Source organism: Polyodon spathula, chromosome 4, assembly GCF_017654505.1.
Source record: "Polyodon spathula isolate WHYD16114869_AA chromosome 4, ASM1765450v1, whole genome shotgun sequence".
In the NCBI taxonomy this organism is placed as follows: domain Eukaryota; kingdom Metazoa; phylum Chordata; class Actinopteri; order Acipenseriformes; family Polyodontidae; genus Polyodon; species Polyodon spathula.
The window spans coordinates 12,837,881-12,858,195 of NC_054537.1; the positions used below are offsets into that span (position 1 = coordinate 12,837,881).

Below are 20,315 nucleotides of genomic sequence, written 5' to 3' on the forward strand. Positions count from 1 at the left end.
AATATTTATATTACTCTGAAGATGTGTACTTCTATGACACACAGCGCCACTTACATATTACTGTGCATACATATTTAAAAAATAAACTGAAATGACAATTTTGCAGATAAATAAGGAATTTAATGGCTAATTGCAGTAAGATCAAAAGCAAATTGTAATAATAATGTGTAAATAATTTACACATTGCGCAGAAGACAACAAAGCTTAAAAAAGCATTTTCAAGAATTTAGCATCCATTCGACATGTTCGTTGTGGAGCCTAATATCTGCTGAATTATAATAACATTGATAGATAAAGGAGTTCCCTATCATGAAGCAATATATGTATATGTGTTATCCCAAAACTAATGAAGAAAAACATGCCTCATGATGCACGTCACATCACCACTCGGTTACCCAGATTGTCCCTGTTTCCAGCTTTCAGTTTGGTTTCATCAGGTTTCATGGCTGGAAACAGAAGGACCTCCTAAAAAATGCAAATGAAACATTTCGAATTACCCAGTTAGGTATGCAACGCAAAATAAGAGAGGTTCTCCATAAAACACTTAGTAACAATCAAGTTGGGTGTACATCAATATGCCAGTAACATTCCCCCCACGACTAATAACTTTAATTATATTGTATGTGAAAGTAATACTATTCAGCATGCTTTGGACTGTGTTATAATTTCAAAGAAGATTTAAATATTTATCTTGCTTTAACATATCTATTAAGTGTAATTAAATGTCTCTACTAGTTTAAAAGTGAAGCATTATGGGACAGTAAGCCAGGGTGGTATGAAGTGCTAAGATGTATGTTTGATCTTTTACCAAATAAACTTCTAATTCTGAACAAGGTAAAACAATAATCAGTAATACTTTATATTGCGTGGCATAAATTAATATTAAATAGATATGCAATTGCATATTAAATTAATGTTAAATTAATATTTAGTAAATGTGCAATAGCTGGTTTCTTACTAAATGTTAACCATTTTTGCATATCACATTTATTTGTTACGTTTTGTTACCCTTGCAAATATGTAATAATTTCCCATTGTTTACATGTTTGTAATTGAAAATACAGTTAATCTAACTTAAATGTTCACGGAAAATAACAAGGAATAATTGAACGTAAATTTAATATCAGTTGCATATCTATTAAATATTAATTTAACATGCAATTGCATATCTATTTAATATTAGTTTATGCCACGCAATATAATGTTACCCAGTATTCAACACAGCTAAAATACAGCGACACGCCAGCGATGATCGCCGGTCGCTTTGCTCTTTAACAACGGCCCAGCGTTGGAGTACAAACTGGCCTTTATTGGGCAATATTCAACAAATTTCAATATTTCTGTCAGTTTAACTTATCTAGTAAATCAGTTAAAATACCTCTGGCCCAGTAGTCATGTTAACATATTTACACACAGCACTGCTTACATACCTTTATGTTGTTGGAGTCTGTTAGAAACATAGTGAGACGGTCAATTCCAAGTCCCCAACCTGCTGTTGGGGGGAGGCCATATTCCAGAGCTGTACAGAAATCTTCATCAATCTCCATGGCCTCCAGATCACCAGCTGCCTTTGCCTATTTACAGCCATACAGAATATATGTTAAAGAGCAATTTGCTCATTCATAGACATTAAAATTAAAGCATTTTTTTTTTTTAATAATAGTACAAATTGTAATATTTACAAGAAGAAAGTGTAATTTTATTTTGTTTAATATTTATGTAAGATACTCCTGTTTAGTGAGCATTTCTCCTTTGCCAAGATAATCCATCCACCTGACAGGTGTGGCATATCAAGAAACTGATTAAACAGCATGATCATTACACAGGTGCACCTTGTGCTGGGGACAATAAAAGGCCACTCTAAAATGTGCAGTTTTGTCACACAACACAATGCCACAGCTGTCTCAAGTTTTGAGGGAGCATGCAGTTGGTATGCAGGAATGTCCAACAGAGCTGTTCCAGAGAATTGAATGTTAATTTCTCTACCATAAGCCGCCTCCAATGTCGTTTTAGAGAATTTGGCAGTACGTAGAACCGGCCTCACAACCGCAGACCACTTGTAACCAAGCCAGCCCTGGACCTCCACATCCTGCTTCTTAACCTGCGGGATCTGTGAGACCAGCCACTTGGACAGCTGATGAAACTGGATTTGCACAACCAAAGAATTTCTGCACAAACTGTCAGAAACTGTCTCAGGGAAGCTCATCTGCATGCTCGTCGTCCTCACCAGGGTCTTGACCCGACTGCAGTTCGGTGTCATAACCGACTTCAGTGGGGAAATGCTCACCTTCAATGGCCACTGGCACACTGGAGAAGTGTTCTCTTCATGGATGAATCCCGGTTTCAACTGTACCGGGCAAATGGCAGACAGCATGTATGGTGTCGTGTGGGTGAGCGGTTTGCTGATGTCAACGTTGTGAACAGAGTGCCCCATGGTGGGGTGGGGCATAAGCTATAGACAACGAACACAATTGCATTTTATCGATGGCAATTTGAATTCACAGAGATACCGTGACGAGATCCTGAGGCCCATTGTTGTGCCATTCATCCACCGCCATGTTTCAGCATGATAATGCATGGCCCCATGTCGCTAGGATCTGTACACAATTCCTGGAAGTTGAAAATGTCCCAGTTCTTCCATGGCCTGCATACTCACCAGACATGTCACCCATTGAGCATGTTTGGGATGCTCTGGATCGACGTGTACGACAGTGTGTTCAAGTTCCCGCCAATATCCAGCAACTTCGCACAGCCATTGAAGAGGAGTGGGACAACATTCCACAGGCCACAATCAACAGCCTGATCAACTCTATGCGAAGGAGATGTGTCGTGCTGCATGAGGCAAATGGTGGTCACACCAGATACTGACTGGTTCTGATCCACGCCCCTACCTATTTTTTAAGGTATCTGTGACGAACAGATGCATATCTGTATTCCCAGTCATGTGAAATCCATAGATTAGGGCCTAATCTATTTATTTCAATTGACTGATTTCCTTATATGAACTATAACTCAGTAAAATCTTTGAAATTGTTGCATGTTGCGTTTATATTTTTGTTCAGTGTAGTATATGCCACTGTACTTTGCTTTACTCGGACTATTTCGGACAGGTACCTTGGCTTGTTCTTCAAACAGTTCCCGTTGTTTACGTGGATCGTTCAGCTCGGTATAGGCATTGCACAACTCCTTTTCCATGACAAACAGTTCAAAGCGTTCAGTTAGTCCTTTCTCTGATCGATGCCTAAAACAAACATAGTGGTCTTCAAAATAAATATAAGTCCTACATATTATTATTTTTTTTTTAATTAAAAAAGGTGACTCTTAAGCATCAATGTTAGAAAATTAGACAGATACATATGCTATTGTGTGTAATGTTATTGTAAAATAAACTACATGTGATTATTGAGTCCCAGTCCCAGGAAAATGGTTAGTAACTAGTTGAAGTAATAGTACATTGGGCTGTTAAAATGTCAAGTGTCTATAAGTTGGTGAATTTAGCCTACAAGTGAAATATTTGTTTCACCTGTAATGGAACTACCATAGGATATATATGCAGAAGTGAGAATACTATATTCTTTTTAACATGTGTATCAAATCTTATGAAGGTCCACTTGTGCAGTGTTCTTATTTTAAAGCAATTTTTACCTGCCTTGCATCAGCTTCTAATGTAAGCACCATCTTAAAACAACTTCAATCTTTAGCATGTTGTTTTGCATTATGAGGTGTGATAAATATGAAAAGCTTATATTGTTTCAAGGTGCTGCTCATATATATATATATTATAGACCATATTATATCTTATAGACCATTGTCCTTTGGCCTGCATATATAGTTGATTATTCCTGTCATTTTGTTAAAATCCCATTTCTTTGCAGTAGTTTAAGAAAAATTTGAATGACCAATTTCTTTTGAAAATGAAATATATTTCTTGTAAAGCTATCATTGAAATACCAAAACTGAATTTCCTTAAAATCTCAAGTTCAAATCAGACAAAAAAAATGTGGTATGCTAGTTGTGACAGGGCTGTGTTCTTTTTTTTTTGTTGTTTTTTTTTTTTTTTTTTTTTGTGTACATTTCACATTTTAAATGTCTTACCATTTTGCCAGTGGACACATGACCTGTGGGTGATCACAAATAAAGGTGGGATTGGTGCATGAAACCTCAAGAAAGTCTCCTACCAACTTCAAAGAAAACAAAATCCAGCATTATAACATGCCACAAGCATCCCCTGCATTTTAGAAATGAATAGAAACAACATGCTTCTCATTTGGGTGTCAAAATTAAGTGTTTATTCAACAACAATCTAAATGCTGGTTCAGTAAAAATCCGACAATATATGAAAGGGAGGGTTTGTTCCTTTGTAGTGTTCCAAATTAATTCTAACATAATAGTTTAAAAGTTGTATTTAATTAACTAGAAAATCCATATTTCCAAAATGGTTGACTATTTTCATGTAGATAAGACTTGCATGAATTCTTATATCTGTACATTGTTCTGGAATACTGTACCTGAAAACAGGGACCTATTCCTACAACTCGAAAGTCTGTTTTGAATAATTATTGTTATTATTATTCATGGAGTACCACATTGTAAAAAACAGCTCTTCTTTTTTTTTGTGAATGGTAAATAACTACTTGCTTTATAACATTGCTTGCAGTTTTTAGTTCTTTTTTTTTTTAAGCGTAAACAACTTTGATGAATAGGAACAAAGTCACTAAGTCAGTAGACCCTGTTCTAAAGGCTGTGCTACACCTGAGACAGTCTGTAGATCAATCATACTTGAAAAAAATTAAGGGGACCAGGCTGTGTCTCTGTTTTCCCTTTGCTAAACAGGAAGACAGGCAGACAGAAGTTTATTATAAACAGCTGGTTAAGTGAGAGTACCTTATCTAAAAGTCTTGCTGCAGTCTTTGGTGTACTGCACTCCACTGTTTTCTCCTCACAGAGTTTCTCAAGAAATTGACAAGCCTCTGGAAAAAGCACAAACACTATTCATGTACTTCCTAACATGCACTACTGTAGGACTGAATCTGTCCTCCTGAATGGCCATGGCACTATTTAAAGTGAGAGGTGTTTCTACTTTCTCATACTGCAAACCAGCATAGTAACATTAGTCTAAATGTTTATGACATGAAGTATCCATGTCATTGTATTGTTAGTGTTTTTATAACCACTAATGTGGGTTTCACAGTTCCTGGTTAGCACTGATCAGGATCTAAAGAACGTCAAAAATTCTGTAACGCTCTAATTTCATTCTCCATGAACCCAAGTTATACAGGGTTTGTTCATTAAAAACTCTTCAGGGCGAGTTATTGGAAAAGTGCAGTTTGTAAATCCCAGACCCATTTCCCTGCAATATAAAATCTCAATTACTGTTGATGGTCAGGGATAGAGCAACTGGGGTTGAAAGTGTTTGGCTAAAATGGAGAATAAAACCACAGTGAGAACAAGGGGAAAAAAAGATCACACACCTTTGGTATCCAGAGTATCTGCAGCTGGTAGTTTCACACCCAAGACCTTCTCAAGTTCATCCATCATCCTCATTCTTCTAAAGGGGGGAGTGAAATCAATTTCCACTGCCTCACCTTCAGATCCATTGGGGTGATAAGTGATCTTGTAGCCTCCTGTAATATGCTTAACCATGCCTTGGAAACAAAAAAACACAGTAGAAACCATGGTCATCAATTATAAAGAATCCATGATAACAAATGTGTGTTGTAATTAAAAATGTTTTTTTTTTTTTTTTTTTTAAGTTTATGACATTGCTTGGATATTTCTATAAATTGTTATTTCATTTCCTGATCCTGTCAAAACCATTCCTCTGTTACTGATTGAAAGAAAAGGCATGAGTGCTAACATAACAGATTGCTGTCATAAAATAGAATGTCAGAAAGGTAAAGGAGGCCCATTAAAGATCAGGACTGAAAGAGGTCGCTTCACTGATCAGCCATTCATTGAAGCCACAGAAGGAAAACAAACCCTTAATATCAAACCTTAGGGCCAATTGATAAAGCAACAGCTCTATTTAAGGCATTAATTGTACAGGGACTACAGTAACAGGCAGATCTAATACCTACAGAAAAATGCTACTATTAAATGACTATATGCAATACCTGATAGGAGTTTCTCAGTGATGTCCATCAAGTCATTGTAATCTGCGTAAGCCATGTAAAATTCACAAGTGGTGAATTCCGGATTATGTGTTAGGTCAATGCCTTCATTTCTAAATTGACGGCCCACTTCATACACCCTGTCCAGACCTCCTACAACCAACATCTATGCATAGCATAGTTTATAACAAGTTATTACCATCCAGATACTTTACATATAAAAACAGATGTCTAAAATATAGAAACTATAGAAATTAAATAAAGAAGGAATTCAATGTTAATAAATGTTTGAAGTATTAAACACTTTATCTTTAATGTTTATATTTAATTATAATATATATATAATATTATATATATATATATATAAATAATATATATATATATATATATATATATATATATATATATATATATATATATAATGTTTTAATTATGGAATATACTATAAACGTCATATTGGATATAATCTTGGAGATAAGGCTTTCAAGTTGTGCTATTACTACACAGAAGGGAAACTGTACGGGCCTTGCAGAAACAACCTTTAGGAAGAGTTCAGGAGCAATTCTCATGTATAGGTTCATGTCCAGATCATTGTGATGTGTGATGAATGGTCTGGCAGCAGCACCTCCAGCAATCATGTTCATCATTGGGGTTTCCACCTAGAAATGACAAAAACAGGTCCACTTGTGCAAGTTTTTAACAGCCACTCTGAAACTACAATAGTGAACCTGCTCTGTCACGTACATCTCTCCATTGTATTTGAATTGTATTCAGTGATCTTGCCAATGTACATAAGGGGGTCTATAAATCCCAGCCAGTGCAGTATTAATATAGCATGACTAGGCTTAAAACAGACACTAAATACTTTAAAATAAAATACAAGGAATGTATTAAAATGGTGTAATAGCTTTTCAAATGTACCTCCAGAAACCCCAGATCATCCAAAAAACTCTTCAGATATTTAATAATTGCAGCTCTTGTTATGAATTTCTGCCTCACAGACTCATTCATGGTCAAGTCAAGATAACGCTGGCGGTACCTTTTCTCCTAAAGACAAAATATCAACAGTTTATAAAAAGGTCAGAACAACCGAAATGTACTGTTTGATTTGGCTTACAGAGAACAGTTATAGGCATTCCCTTACTCTGGTCTTTTGGTGTAGCAATATTAGACAATAGAAAATACATCTACTAAATACTACAACAGTGTTGTATATAAATGGCATGCATAGTCTTTATTATATCAAAAGTTATGTGCTTATATATGCTAATTCATAATTGAGTAACAATACATTCTATCCTTTGATTATCCTTACCTCACCTCAAGATACATCATGAAAGGAATACATTTAAAACTGGCCTGTATAAGTTGTATTCTGTTTGCTAACAAAACAAAAAACAGACACTCACACACATCTGTAGACTCCTGTTAACAGCTCTTTATGATACCTAAAAGGTCCTTGGTACCTGGTCTTTGAGGCCAAAGTGAAGGTGTGGGAGCATGTGCAGACAAGGAGATAAAAGCATAATTTTGGTTGGCACAATGCTGAGCTCTCCTTTCTTGGTTTTGGTGGGATTTCCTTCAACTCCAACAATGTCCCCACGATGGAGATCCTTGATGATCTTCACAAACTTCTCCTCAGACTCATAGAATCTGAGAGAGATGCACAGGTTGCAGGCTGCTTTAATTATATTTGTATAAAGTTTGAACATTTAAAACTATAAGCATAAACGCATGTCACCAACACTGTCACCAACAGTATTGCTTATTATAATTCTTGACTGACTAAACAGCACAAGGTCAACTGAAGTTACTAATAGTGCATTAAAAACCCCATCTTATGACTACAGTGCATAGGTGGATGTTTTTTTTTTTTTTTTTTTTTTTTTTTAACAAAATCAGTCAATCTCATTAACGCTGACAATGCAGGTTCTACTGATCCATATGACAAACATTTATATCGGATGTGTTCTATTCAAACAACTAAGCAGTTTAAGTGCTGTACATACTGGACATTTGCCATAATCTGCAGTTTAACTCCTTCCCCTCTCAGGTCATAAAACACTAGTTTTCCACTAGCGTGTCTTTTGGCATGAATTCGGCCTGGGAGACAGAAAAGAAAAACATTTAGGTCAAAGTAATATCTGCATCATCTTACATCACTGTGATTCAAAAAGGTAATCTGTAATAATAGGTTCATCCACGTCAAGACTGGTACAATTCATTGATGGGAAGAGCGTGCTATAAAGAGCTGTTGATTTTGGTGTGATGGGGAAAGTTCAAAACAGGGTTTTTACAATGACACAGTTTATATCAAACAACAGATACAACGTAATGCTGGTGTTATCGAAGCAAGAAGTAACCCAGTATTCACAGAGATAATGCAAGATCTACTTTATTATTTATTTATTTTTAGAATTTATCTGTTTGAATCAGGAAATACAGGTAATCTGTGAAGGTTAATAACATCCTTACAACTTTCTAAATGCAGTACACAAAACAGAAGGCCTAGATCAAACATAGCAGACATTACTTGTGAGCTGTTGCAGTACAGTGTACTAATTCACATACAGGTTGCCCTGCAGTGTTTGTATGTTATCAGACAGTTTGATTGGTTTTGTGCTGAATGTAAAGCACAGACTGTGCTCTTTGTTGGAACGACCAGGCCTCATCTGTTTTTAATATGTGTGATCTGCAGAATATTGGACCTTACCAGCCACAGAGGTCACTGTATCTTTCAGGTGCTCCTCAGGTTTGAGAATGCTGTATGTCTCAATAAACTGAGACAGAGTCATCTTCACGTTGAATTTATGAGGATAAGTTTGTTCTCCATTTTCATTCATCTGCCTGATAGCCTCAGTCCGGAGCTCGGTGTATTTCTATTACAATATTTAAAACAGTCATAGAAAGTTACACAAATCCTAATGGATAACGTATGATTGCAAATGTTGCTTTGATTCTAGAAGTCACCTGGCAACTCTAAGCTTTTGTTATGGTGGAAAAAAAACACATTCATCATAGAGCAATGAAACTTGTCATATTAAGAAGTGCAAGTCAATTCAGTTAGATCATTTTCCACAGTTGCAGATCTGACAGCCAAGTGAAATCTTTCTGAATTTCATCTGTGGGACTACCGAGTGAAGGGCACATACTGTAAAGTCCATGCACATTGTAGCTCAGTGTGGATGATTCTTGTGCAGCATCTAAATTAGTGAAACCTTATTCTGTCAGTGATTTTCTTTGGTATTTCAGTGCATTTGTATTGTCTTCTTAAGCTAATGTCTATTAATGTCTGTTTAGAAAGAGCCTAGAGGGATGTTGCAAAGAGGCTGGTGATTGTGAACAGGTGCAGGAGTAATCACAGACAATTGTAATCCGGTTTGGAAAGGTTTATTTTTAATCTGGGTCTGGTGACCAAAAGAAAATGCTCCAGCAATACACAACAATATGAATTGTGAAGAGCCAACTAAACGGGTTTACAGTCCCAAACAATAAGCATTATCTGTCCAACAATACTAAAAAAACGTCACCAGTCAGTTGGTGTAAGATAACAAAGCATAGATAACTCATTGAGTTATCCACTGTTTTGTTTTAAACTGAACCTATGGGATATTTACTTTGAACACTACCTCAACAGTAAATATGCTATATATATATATATATATATATATATATATATATATATATATATATATATATATTGAGAGAGAGAGAGAGAGAGAGAGAGAGAGAGAGAGAGAGAGAGAGAGATAGTGCAAGATTATTTATGAGTTTCCTTGTGCAACAAGCCTCTCACAATTGACAGAAGTGATTTAATTATCTTCCACTGCAGGTACTTGACTGAACTCCTGGGAGGAAGAGAAGTACGTTTCCTGCTCAGTGATGTTGCCTGCTTTGTGCCACCTCTCTCGGGTGATGGAGAGCTCAGATGATGACCCTGCCTACGTGGTAAGATTCAAGACAACATTCACAACAGACCTGGAAAAACACAAGGAAAACACCAACATCACATGGCTGAAGATCGCCACAGCACTCGAGAGAGAGAGAGAGAGAGAGAGAGAGAGAGAGAGAGAGAGAGAGAGAGAGAGAGAGAGAGAGAGAGAGAGAGACATCGATGACAATTGGATTCTGCATTCATACGCTTTGACCATCATGAAAACAGAAGAGAGGCACTATGCTGAAACGTGTGCTGAGCATTTCATGGATGTAGCAAAGCAGTGGAACATTGAACAGAAAGTTACCACACTTGGAACAGACAGTGCACGGAACATGATTGCAGCTGCGAGACACCTGCCTTTTGAACACCAGCCTTGCACCGCGCACAGTCTGCAAAGGTCAGTCACAGTGTCCCTACACAACAGCGGGTTTGACAATGCCCTAGCCAAATGCCGAAAAGTAGTTGGGCATTTCAAACACAGTCCACCAAACGCTGCAGAGCTAGAACAGCAAGTTGCAAATGGGCAAAAGGAGTCACTTGCACAAGACACCAACAACCACTGAGGGATGCTCTGGCACAACAAAAAACAAACATCGCCATGCTAACCACAGCTGAACTGGAGAAACTGCTGAAGCTGGAGGCACTACTGGAGCCCTGCAGGTAATAGCTTTTATCATAGTTACACTAAGTGTGTGTGTGTGAGAGAGAGAGAGATAGCAAAGTGATTCAATAAGTCATAATGAGGTGCAGGCCATTTACACAACAAAATACAAATGGTTAGCATTTACATTCAGATACTCTTACACTATGAATACAATATATAATTACTGTATATTACAAGAATACCTCCTAAGTAATGTACTAAATACAGATTAATTTTGTAATTATCTCTGTTAAAACTAATCCAAATTCTTGCAATAAGTAGTAAAGGTGTTGACTTACACGGGGTTCTAATTCCATTGTATCTGTGATAGCTCCAGTCCCGTCATTTTCACTGAAAGGAAAAGCACAAACATTACTGGCAGGACAGAGACCCTTGCTGTGGGTGAAGGGGCACCAGTTATCCTTTTGAGAATCCATCCAGTACTTCACAGCACCAGCTCCATTCAGAAGCACACACACTACCATTTTTTTCTTGATTTAGAATATATGAAAATGCCTTTGCTATTTGTAAAACTTAAGTATAAAGTAAAACATAATGAAAGCATTCAATTAAATTAACAAGTATTGCCTTGACCATATGGTCTGTTCTAATGATTGAAACAGCTGCGTCAATGTAAATCCTTTTTGTAAAAGTCCACAATTTCTTTAAACACAAACATTTTACAGCATCCACTTTGACCAGTGAAGCAGCGATGTTCTATGTTTTTTTTATTATTATTATTTAATAAGGACGGAAGCGTCCTAGTGCCAATTTAAAAAAAAAATAGTAGGACTTTATATCTCTTCAGTAGGATTTTGTAACTCCTATGTAGGACTTTTTTTTTTAACAAGACTTTTAAACTCCTACATAAGATATGTTTTTAATTGGCAATAGGACGCTTTTGTAAATAAGCGATGAGCAGTGTTTTTTTAGTTATGTCTTTTTTTAGTTATAGTTATGTTATTTTTATTTTATTTTAGTTATAGTTAGTTATAGTTATTAGTTTAATTTTAGTTATAGTTATTATTACAGTTAACTAAATGTTGTTGTAGTTATTATTTCATTATTATTACAGTTAACAGAGTGGTTATGACCTTGAAAATCTTGGGTAATGCCAGGGTCTACACCTCTTCACAGTACACTCCTTAGGATAGCCAACTACAAACATGTATTGATCAGAGATTGCCATTTACTAGCCAAGCCTTGCTGTACAGCCCTCCACACCCTTTAATGCAAGTCAAATAGATTATGTGTGCTGAAACAAGTAATAAAAATCAGGCTGTTTATTTCAGCTTGATTTTTACTTAATCACTTAGAAAGCTATATTTAGTTTTTTACATTAAATTAGCTTGAGGAAAAATAATTAAACCATTTAATTTGTAAATGTTTATGTAGAACCTCAATGCCTGATGAAAACAAGGCATATAAAGGGTTAAATATATAAGCACCTTACCTGAATCAATGGTACCCATGAAAAAGAATAAACAGTGAATAAAAATAAAACATTTGCCTTTTTCTGTGCAATACACAATGTCCCTGACTCACAGGCTTTCCAAGAGATCTGGAGAAATCATTCCATACATATAATATTGCACTAGTTTTGTTTGATTAACTTTGATTAAAGAATTTACCGAGTTTTTTAGATCTTTATTTTTCTATTCAAGCAGAGAATGGGTGAGACTTTTTATGCCATTGAGAAACGTCTCATTAGCGAAACCTGTTTATCATATTCCACATGCAACAAAACCATGGTTACCAACATTCTAATTGAAATAACGTTTGGTCACAGCGGAGCTGTAGTATAGATAAAGATCCTACACACATTTAAAAATAATCTTAAATAAACCGCAGCATATAGAAGTGTATTACACAGACTTTTAAAGCATACATTTACAGCTAAAAAATAATATGCACAGAACAAAACTGGAGAGAGTTGAACAGAATTAACTTTTACTTACAGTGTCTATAGAAAGTCTATACCCCCTTGAACTTTTTTTTCACATTTTGTTGTGTCAGTGCCTCAGAGTTTCATGCATTTAAATGAGGATTTTTTTTCCTCTTACCTACACACCATACTCCACACTGTTAAGGGGAAAAAAGTTTTTATTGAGAAAAAATGTATACATATTAAAAATACAAAATTGAAAGATCATAATTGGATAAGTCTCCACCCTCCTGAGTTAATACTTGTTAGAAGCACCTTTGGCAGCAATTACAGCTGTGAGTCTACTGGGGTAGATCTCTACCAACCTGGCACACCTAGATTTGGTAATATTTGACCATTCTTCTTTACAAAACTGTTCAAGCTCTGTCAAGTTCCTTGGGGAGCATTGATGGACAGCAATCTTCAATTCATGCCACAAATTTTTGATTGGATTTAGATTGGGGCTCTGACTGGACCACTCAAGGACATTTACCTTTTTGTTCCTTAGCCACTCCAGTGTAGCTTTGGCTGTGTGCTTTGGGTCGCTGTCATGCTGAAAGGTGAACTTCTGTCCTAGTTTCAAGGCCTTTGATATTTTTTTATATCCATCCCCTGTCTGTGCCTTTAACAACTTTGTCCTGGAGTTCTTTTGAAAGTGCCTTGGTCATGGTCGAGTCTTTGCTTTGAAATGCACTACCCAGCAGAGGGAACCAACAGGAACTGCTGAATTTATCCTGAAATCAGGTGAATCACTACAATTTAACACAGGTGAAAGCCACTTAACTTGGTGTGTGATTTTGAAGGCGATTGGTTACACCTGAGCTAATTTAGGATTGCTATTAGGTGGACACTTATCAAGATAGTTCTGTTTTTATTTTTAATTAATTTTCTACAAATTTCTAGAATACTTTTTTCACTTGGAAGTTGTGCAGTAGGATGTGTAGATAAATGAAGAAAAAAAACAATTTTAATGCATTTTAATTCCAGGTTATAAGGCAAAAAAAGGAATTAAATTTTGAAAGAGGGTGTAGACTTTCTATAGGCATTGTATTATTCAGAGTCTGAGGTCCACCCCTACTTCAGCACAGCTGGACTCAAGAGTCACTGGAAGGCAAGGCAGACCAGCCCGCTTTGTCCTTCTGCGGAGACTTCAGCTTCGGTCAGGGTGTTGTGCACAGTATTCATTAAGCAGGGGCATAGCTAGGAATAGATTTTTACTGAGGCAAAAATCAAATTTTTGTCTAAACCCCCCTCCCCCCTATAGGATAACCTATACCAAAGCCGTCGTAAGGGAGAAAGAACAGCAGCAATTGAGAGATGCACAACACTGTCTAACCCAGGTTAGCGGTGTGAACATACACCTTCAAGGACCCGTGTGCCTACAGAAGGCAATGCAGGGTCTGTCACATTGATACGGTAGAACCTGATGATAGTATGCAACGTAGCCCAGCTAGATGCAGTACAAACATCAGACATCGAGGCACCCTTGAAAAGGGACCAAGATACAGCCAACCCTCTAGTGGAGTGTGCGGCTACCCTACCTGGAGGGGTAATTTCTGTAGTTTCTGGCACAATCTGAGGGTGACCTGCGATCCCTGTTGAAACAGGGAGAGGCAACCCTGGATAGCTGCAACTCTGTCATCCGACACGTATGCGCGCATCGTAGAGGAGTCCAGCCGGAGCCCCAGGTACGTGGTGCACTGCACTGGTGTAAGCCAACTCTTTGCATCGTTTATGGTGAGGCCCAGTCTGACCAGATGCTCCGTCACAATTGTTGTGTGGGCCAGTGCTCCGTCTTGCGACTGGGAACAGATCAACCAGTCGTCGAGATAGTTTATTCCTCTGATACCCTGCAGCCGCAGGGGAGCCAGGATAGCACCCATGCACTTTGAAAACGTATGTGGAGCCAGGGAGAGGCCGAATTGCAGCACAACAAACTCATGCATGCTTCCTAGAAAGGAAAAGCACAAGTACTTTCTGTGTTCTGGACGAATGGGAACATGAAAGTATGCATCCAGTAAGACCACTGTGGTGAATTTTGTGTCAGCATTCGGAACCTCCTTTCTTTTAAGAACCTGTTCAGGAGCCTCAAATCTAAGATGGGGCAAAAGCCACTGTCCTTCTTGGGTACCAGAAAGTATCTCGAGTAGTACCCCTCTCCGTGGGAGATGGGATCTACGAGATGAATGACTCACTTGCACAGCAAGGTAGCCACTTCTTTTTGATGTACCGAGGCTTGTAGAGGGTATGTCACTAAAGTATTTGTGACACCTTGAAAGGGAGGAGGTCCCAAGTGGAACCGTTGCGCATAGCTGTTTTGCACAGTAGCGAGCACCCGGGAGTCTGAGGTGCAAGCAAGCCAGTACTGCAGCTGTTGTGCCGAAAATGGGGTCTGAGGCCGCCAGCCTTCAGGGGCCTGGCCGGGCTACTGAAGCTGGGGCTGGGCAGTTTGGAGTGAGTGTTTAGGGCGCTGGCCCTGAAAACGCCTCCTCTGATGCAGTTTGGAGGACTGACAACAACCTACATTCCATCTGCCTGCCAGTTGGGCTCGGTTACCTGCTGAAGTGCCCTGAAGGCGATGCCTTAGGTCACCCAGCGGAGCTGTGGGGACTGGGCCTGGGACTGTTCTAGCGACAGTTTGAGTCTGGGGAGCTCGCCAGCGGCTCGACCCACCCTGTGCAGACACATGGGGAGGGAGTAACACAGCCACCTGATGAGACGCTTCACGTTCCTGGTGAGATCTTTGTAGTATCTCCTCCAGAGCTGACCCAAAAGTGTGTCCTGGGAATATGGGCTCGTCAATTAGTGCAGCCTTATCAGCATCAGGGACCCTGGCTTGTGTCAGCCACAGCTGTCTACGAGCCACCACCAAGCTGGCTAGGCTCTGGCCAAGGGCTCGCCTTTGGAGACCGGAGACCTGCAGAAGCGTGCTGGACAGAAGACTTAACTTGGAGGCCATCAGCTTGGGGAGCTAGGCCTTGCGCAATACACCATCCAAATATGCAGTAAGCACACTCACTGTATTGGTTAATCGAGTAAGCTCACTTCAGATGCATCTCCGTCATCCTACATTGAGGGTTCGGTCACGCCGGGTCTCTAGCCAGACCACCTACCGATGGGGCCTTAACCAGGGCCGTGATGGTGGAGTACCATCACGGCCCTGGTTAAGCTTATCTGTGCCTTCCAAGGAGGCGAGTGGTGCGGCCTGTTTAAATAAACTAGGACCCGAAGCCGGTCGACCCCAGGAGGAGAGTACTTCCTCCACAAAATCTGGGAAGGCCGGGAAACTCTGAGGACGAGGAGCGACGAGGAGCCACTGGCGTCCAGGGGACCTGCAGAAAGGCTGCAGTGCGTCCCATGAGAGCCAAGACCAAGCTGGACAACGGGGTGAAACCGGTCTCTGAGACATTCTCGGAGCCGAGCTCTTGCTCAACAAGGGTCTCACCCACTTGCCTATCAGAGGAGAAAGAAGCTGTATCCCCCGAGGCCACTGTGGAAAGCATATTCTCCTGTTCCAGCTGAGGTGGCTCTCCCCAATCACCCTGCACTCCCAAAGGGGAGGGGGGAGGGGGGGTATGGAAATTGGGGCTGCGGCGGACCCTGGAATGGGGGCTGGGCCGCCGGCACCTGCTTAGTCAAGAGCTCTAGGACCTGCGCCATCTGAGCCTTGAGGTCCATAATATCCCTCGACTGCCTAGAACTGCCTAGTCCTGGGACATGCTGTCTGGAGCACCCAGAGCTGCTGGCGGTCTGGCCATAGTGGATACGGAGCTCGCCCTCCTGACTCTCTACAAACGGGCCTCTTTCAGCCGAGGCTGAAGGGCCGCACAGACACTGCATGCCATGTCTCTTTCAAGAGCAGCGGTGGCATGAGGAACGCCCAAGCACCGCATGCAAAGGGTATGTTTATCCTCCTGTGGGATAACAGCGTTACAGGCCATGCAGGGACAGGACCCCGACATGGGCCTGACTTTTTGCATAGCACCGAAACACTGCTTGCACTGCGTTAAACACAGGAAACGTTAACGTAGTGTAAAAATCACTAGCGTTAGAGCAGTAATACTGCATATCGTGCGTCAAGTACTGTGGGTACCTTGTGCACTGTGTACCATGTTGCACCGTGCGTAATCGCACTACGTGGTAGAGGTACTAGCATGTGTACACTAGGTGCACTGTACGTACCGTGTAGTGTTATTGTGCACTACCGTAGAGTCGCTGGCACCATGTGTTACTACACTAAGCACCTGAGCACCGAAACAGAGGAGGGAGAGAAGTATCCCTTTTGTACAAGGCCCGACTCACCGCAGTGGTGGGTCTGTAGCCGGCAGAACTAATCGACAACGGGGATGCGGCAAGACCCAGCCCCGTGGAAGAGAATGCGGCTGGAAGGGTAACTCAACAACGGGGATACAGCAAAGCCTAGCCCCGAGAAGAACAGGAGGCTGTTGAAAAACAGAAAGTCAATAAAAGACTTGTCTTTTTTAAGTCGTTGATTCCAGGAAACCGGCAAACCAGCACAAATGCAGGGGAAATACAACCGACTCGAATCGACTCCAGAAGCTCTTTTCTATCAATATGATCAGCTCAACACAGAGGTCTTACCGTACCGTCTTGAGAGGGAAAAAGAGGAGGATCTTCCAGTGAGTGACAGTTTTATTCCCTCGGTAGGCAGGGCCGAGTGCATCATCACGGGAAGGGGCCTATCGGCAGCTCTGGTATAGAGAGCTCAGTGATACCTATCCAAAGAACAGGAATATCCCATCCCATATCCTACCTGGTGGTGGTCGTCTTCAAATTGAAAAGGAACTTATAAATATGAATAAGTAGATGGGTTTATACCTTCATTGAGAGTTCACTGCTACTGAAGTTAATGCTGAGACTGGTGACAATGATGCTACAACTGGGACTTGTAAGAATGGTGCTCCCACTGCTGGGACTGGTAAGATTGCTGATAGTAGTGCGGGTGTCATTTATTGAACTTTCGAAGAGCCGTTTAGCCCGGTTAGAAGGAAAATGTGTCTCTCTGCGATACATCGGCAGCATGAAGATGGGTCTAAATGGAGTCCACCAGACTCAAGAACCATCCGCAGCGAACATTTTATTCATGGTAAACATAGTTATACTTACAGTATAAATTACAGTAATACACCATTACAACTTATACATAAAAAAATAATAAGCGCATTATTGTAACACGTTAGTACTGCGAAGATTAATTTTAGTATTAAGAGCATTATGCATTAATTTACTCAATGTCTTAGTACTACCTACTAGTTTAACTACATTAACATCAGGTAGTGCAAGATTAGTGATAATAACGGTCCGTGAAACCATACGAAATCAGCCAGGTTCCTATTTTAACAGACAACAAACAAAATGAAAAGTAAATTGCACATGATACGTTTTCTTTACTTAATATACTATACTAAAATGTGTGTTTTCAAATGTGAATTAATATTTGTATTCCATTTTTAGCAGTTTCAGAATGCTTGAGGTGGTGATATTTTCTGAAAAGGTAGTCTTTAAAGGGGAATAAAGACAATATATACTTAAGTGGGTGTATTGTGATTCATATTTAGTTTGAAAGGAGTATTTAAGATTATAAAAAATGCAGACAGATTGTATTCAATGATTCGTATTCAGTTTTACAGCGAGTTGTAAACGGCAAAGTTGACAATAGCACTTAATGCTCTGCGAAGAACTCTCCATAGGCAGAATGGTGAGAGCAGCGCACCGCCCACCCTAATATATGGCAAAACACAGCCCAAAATCACTTAACTAGGGGGAAGAGCTAAACTACTATCGCTATAGCCAACCCCTCTAGGGTGCGGTGCCGAAGCGGTGTGACTTTAACTAATATTGTAAGATTTAATAAAATTAAATCATTCGATTTTTTTGGACTTTCATAAGTCCGACCTATTATTATTATTATTATTATTATTATTATTATTATTATTATTATTATTATTATTATTATCCACAATGCCGGCCGTCCAACATATTTGGATATTGTCTTTTGTTTGTTGAGTTTTTGTTTGTTTGTTTGTTTGTTTTTTAGTTACTATTTGTTTGTAGTTTTACATTATTTTATAGTTATAGTTACTATTAACAGATAAGAATGTGATTTATGTTCGTTAATAGACATTTTCGTTATCGTTAGTTAACTAAAAAAAACTGGTGATGAAATGGGAAAGAAAAAAAAAAAAAAAAAAAAAAAAAAAAAAAATTTAAAGACCTAAAATAACCGGTCATGAACTTACCCTTACCAAATTGGGCTTATGCATATATTTAGACAAACATATATCCAATTGTCATAAAATTTATGACACATAAGGCTTTTCATCCCTTCAATCTACTCCTCAGCATTGCATTTCCGAACTCAGATTATTCAGAGTGCTGATGGGTTTGAGGTTGTGTTGTAGTGCTGGTGGCACCTGTGTTTTTAGCACTGTTTTATACTATATTGACCATCCTCTTAATTAGGATTTTTTTTTTTTTAATTTCCATTCCTTAAGTTTTTTAAATGGTGGTGTACAGATTTTATAGTGCTAGCTAGCATTTTGCTTGTAGTTTTCATTTTTGAAGAGACCATGTTTTTTTTTTTTTTCACCAGTTACTTCTTTTCTGATCTTTTGAAATGTAAGTAATTAACCATCACAATGGAAGGCATTGTACTGTAAATACATTTAAGTAAAATAACAGTCCTGTATCAGAGCCCTATATCTTGAACTTGAACTTGGGATTTGAATTAATATTTGTTAAAGTCTGTTTATAACATTTAAATTTACATTATCACAGGTGCTTACTCAACAGCACAATTCTTTATAAAAGGAAAAATCTGAAATGAATAAGAAACAACTTAAGACCTTAAATACACTACTGGTTGAGTGTTTTTCTATCTGGAAAACATTGACAATTTTGAGTTAAAAACTACACATGTAGTACTGGTACTGTAATATCAATACAGTATATATACATATAGCAGATACTGCATGGTTCAGCATTATATCAATGATGAGTAACGCATAAGTGGAAAATCAAAAAAGATTCATAGGATGGGTCCTCCAATTTATTTATTTTTTAAAGACAGAAAATAAGTGATAATGAACTTACCTGGGAGTGATTTTAGTTTTTTCTTGAATATTTGCCATAGGTATCTGCTTCAGATTCTCTAAGTTGAGGAGTAAAGTGAATAAATGTTCTGAACTGTAGTTTCCCTGTTTTGTTTGATACAGTGCATGCAGCCCTAATATATATATACAGTGCCTATAGAAAGTCTACACCCCCTTGAACTTTTTTTCACATTTTGTTGCATCATAGTTTATTATTATAACACTTGATTTCATAATTGTCATATATTACATCATGTATGTATTTAGAGAACCGTGTGTCCAATTGTCATGAAACTTGCTTAGGACATTGAGTGTATCTGGGGGTGCAGTATATGGAGGTTGTCTGTCTATTTGTCATGTTTATGTCTTTGAATATTTAAATGAATAATTAAATCTACAGTAGTACCGCATATCCATTACGATGAAACTTGAAATGGACATTCTTTTTTATTAGTTTTTATGATTGTCAGAACCTGGGGGTGTACAGAGGAACCTTGCTTGCCTGTCTGTCTTTGTACATTCAGAAGATATAAGCCATAGTGATCAGCTTTTTCATGTTACAGTGACATCTGGCAACAGCACTTTTGTT

General features: G+C 38.8%; 1 protein-coding gene across 1 annotated transcript; it reads right to left on the bottom strand.

Annotated features, from left to right (window-relative positions):
• Positions 1-84: 84 nt before the first annotated feature.
• On the bottom strand, positions 85-19,825 carry LOC121314190 (lysine--tRNA ligase-like). The gene is made up of 14 exons (XM_041247199.1): positions 19,728-19,825; positions 10,990-11,041; positions 8,824-8,989; positions 8,120-8,213; positions 7,577-7,763; positions 7,032-7,157; positions 6,650-6,769; positions 6,114-6,276; positions 5,472-5,645; positions 4,885-4,970; positions 4,096-4,181; positions 3,115-3,241; positions 1,431-1,574; positions 85-465 (listed from the first exon to the last, which is right to left on the bottom strand). Exons 1-14 carry the CDS (start codon positions 19,763-19,765, stop codon positions 376-378), a joined length of 1,653 nt encoding a protein of 550 aa, XP_041103133.1. The 5' UTR covers positions 19,766-19,825; the 3' UTR covers positions 85-375.
• Positions 19,826-20,315: the final 490 nt, after the last annotated feature.

What these genes read in the sequence shown, in the direction of transcription:
- LOC121314190 (XM_041247199.1), bottom strand. Translation starts at nt 19,765, where the DNA reads ATGGCAAATATTCAAGAAAAAACTAAAATCACTCCCAG. An exon ending in TACAGTGACCTCTGTGGCTG is followed by an intron (nt 8,214 to 8,823) that starts GTAAGGTCCAAT and finishes TCTGTCTCCCAG; the next exon opens with GCCGAATTCATGCCAAAAGA. An exon ending in ACTTTGGCCTCAAAGACCAG is followed by an intron (nt 7,158 to 7,576) that starts GTACCAAGGACC and finishes TTTTGTCTTTAG; the next exon opens with GAGAAAAGGTACCGCCAGCG.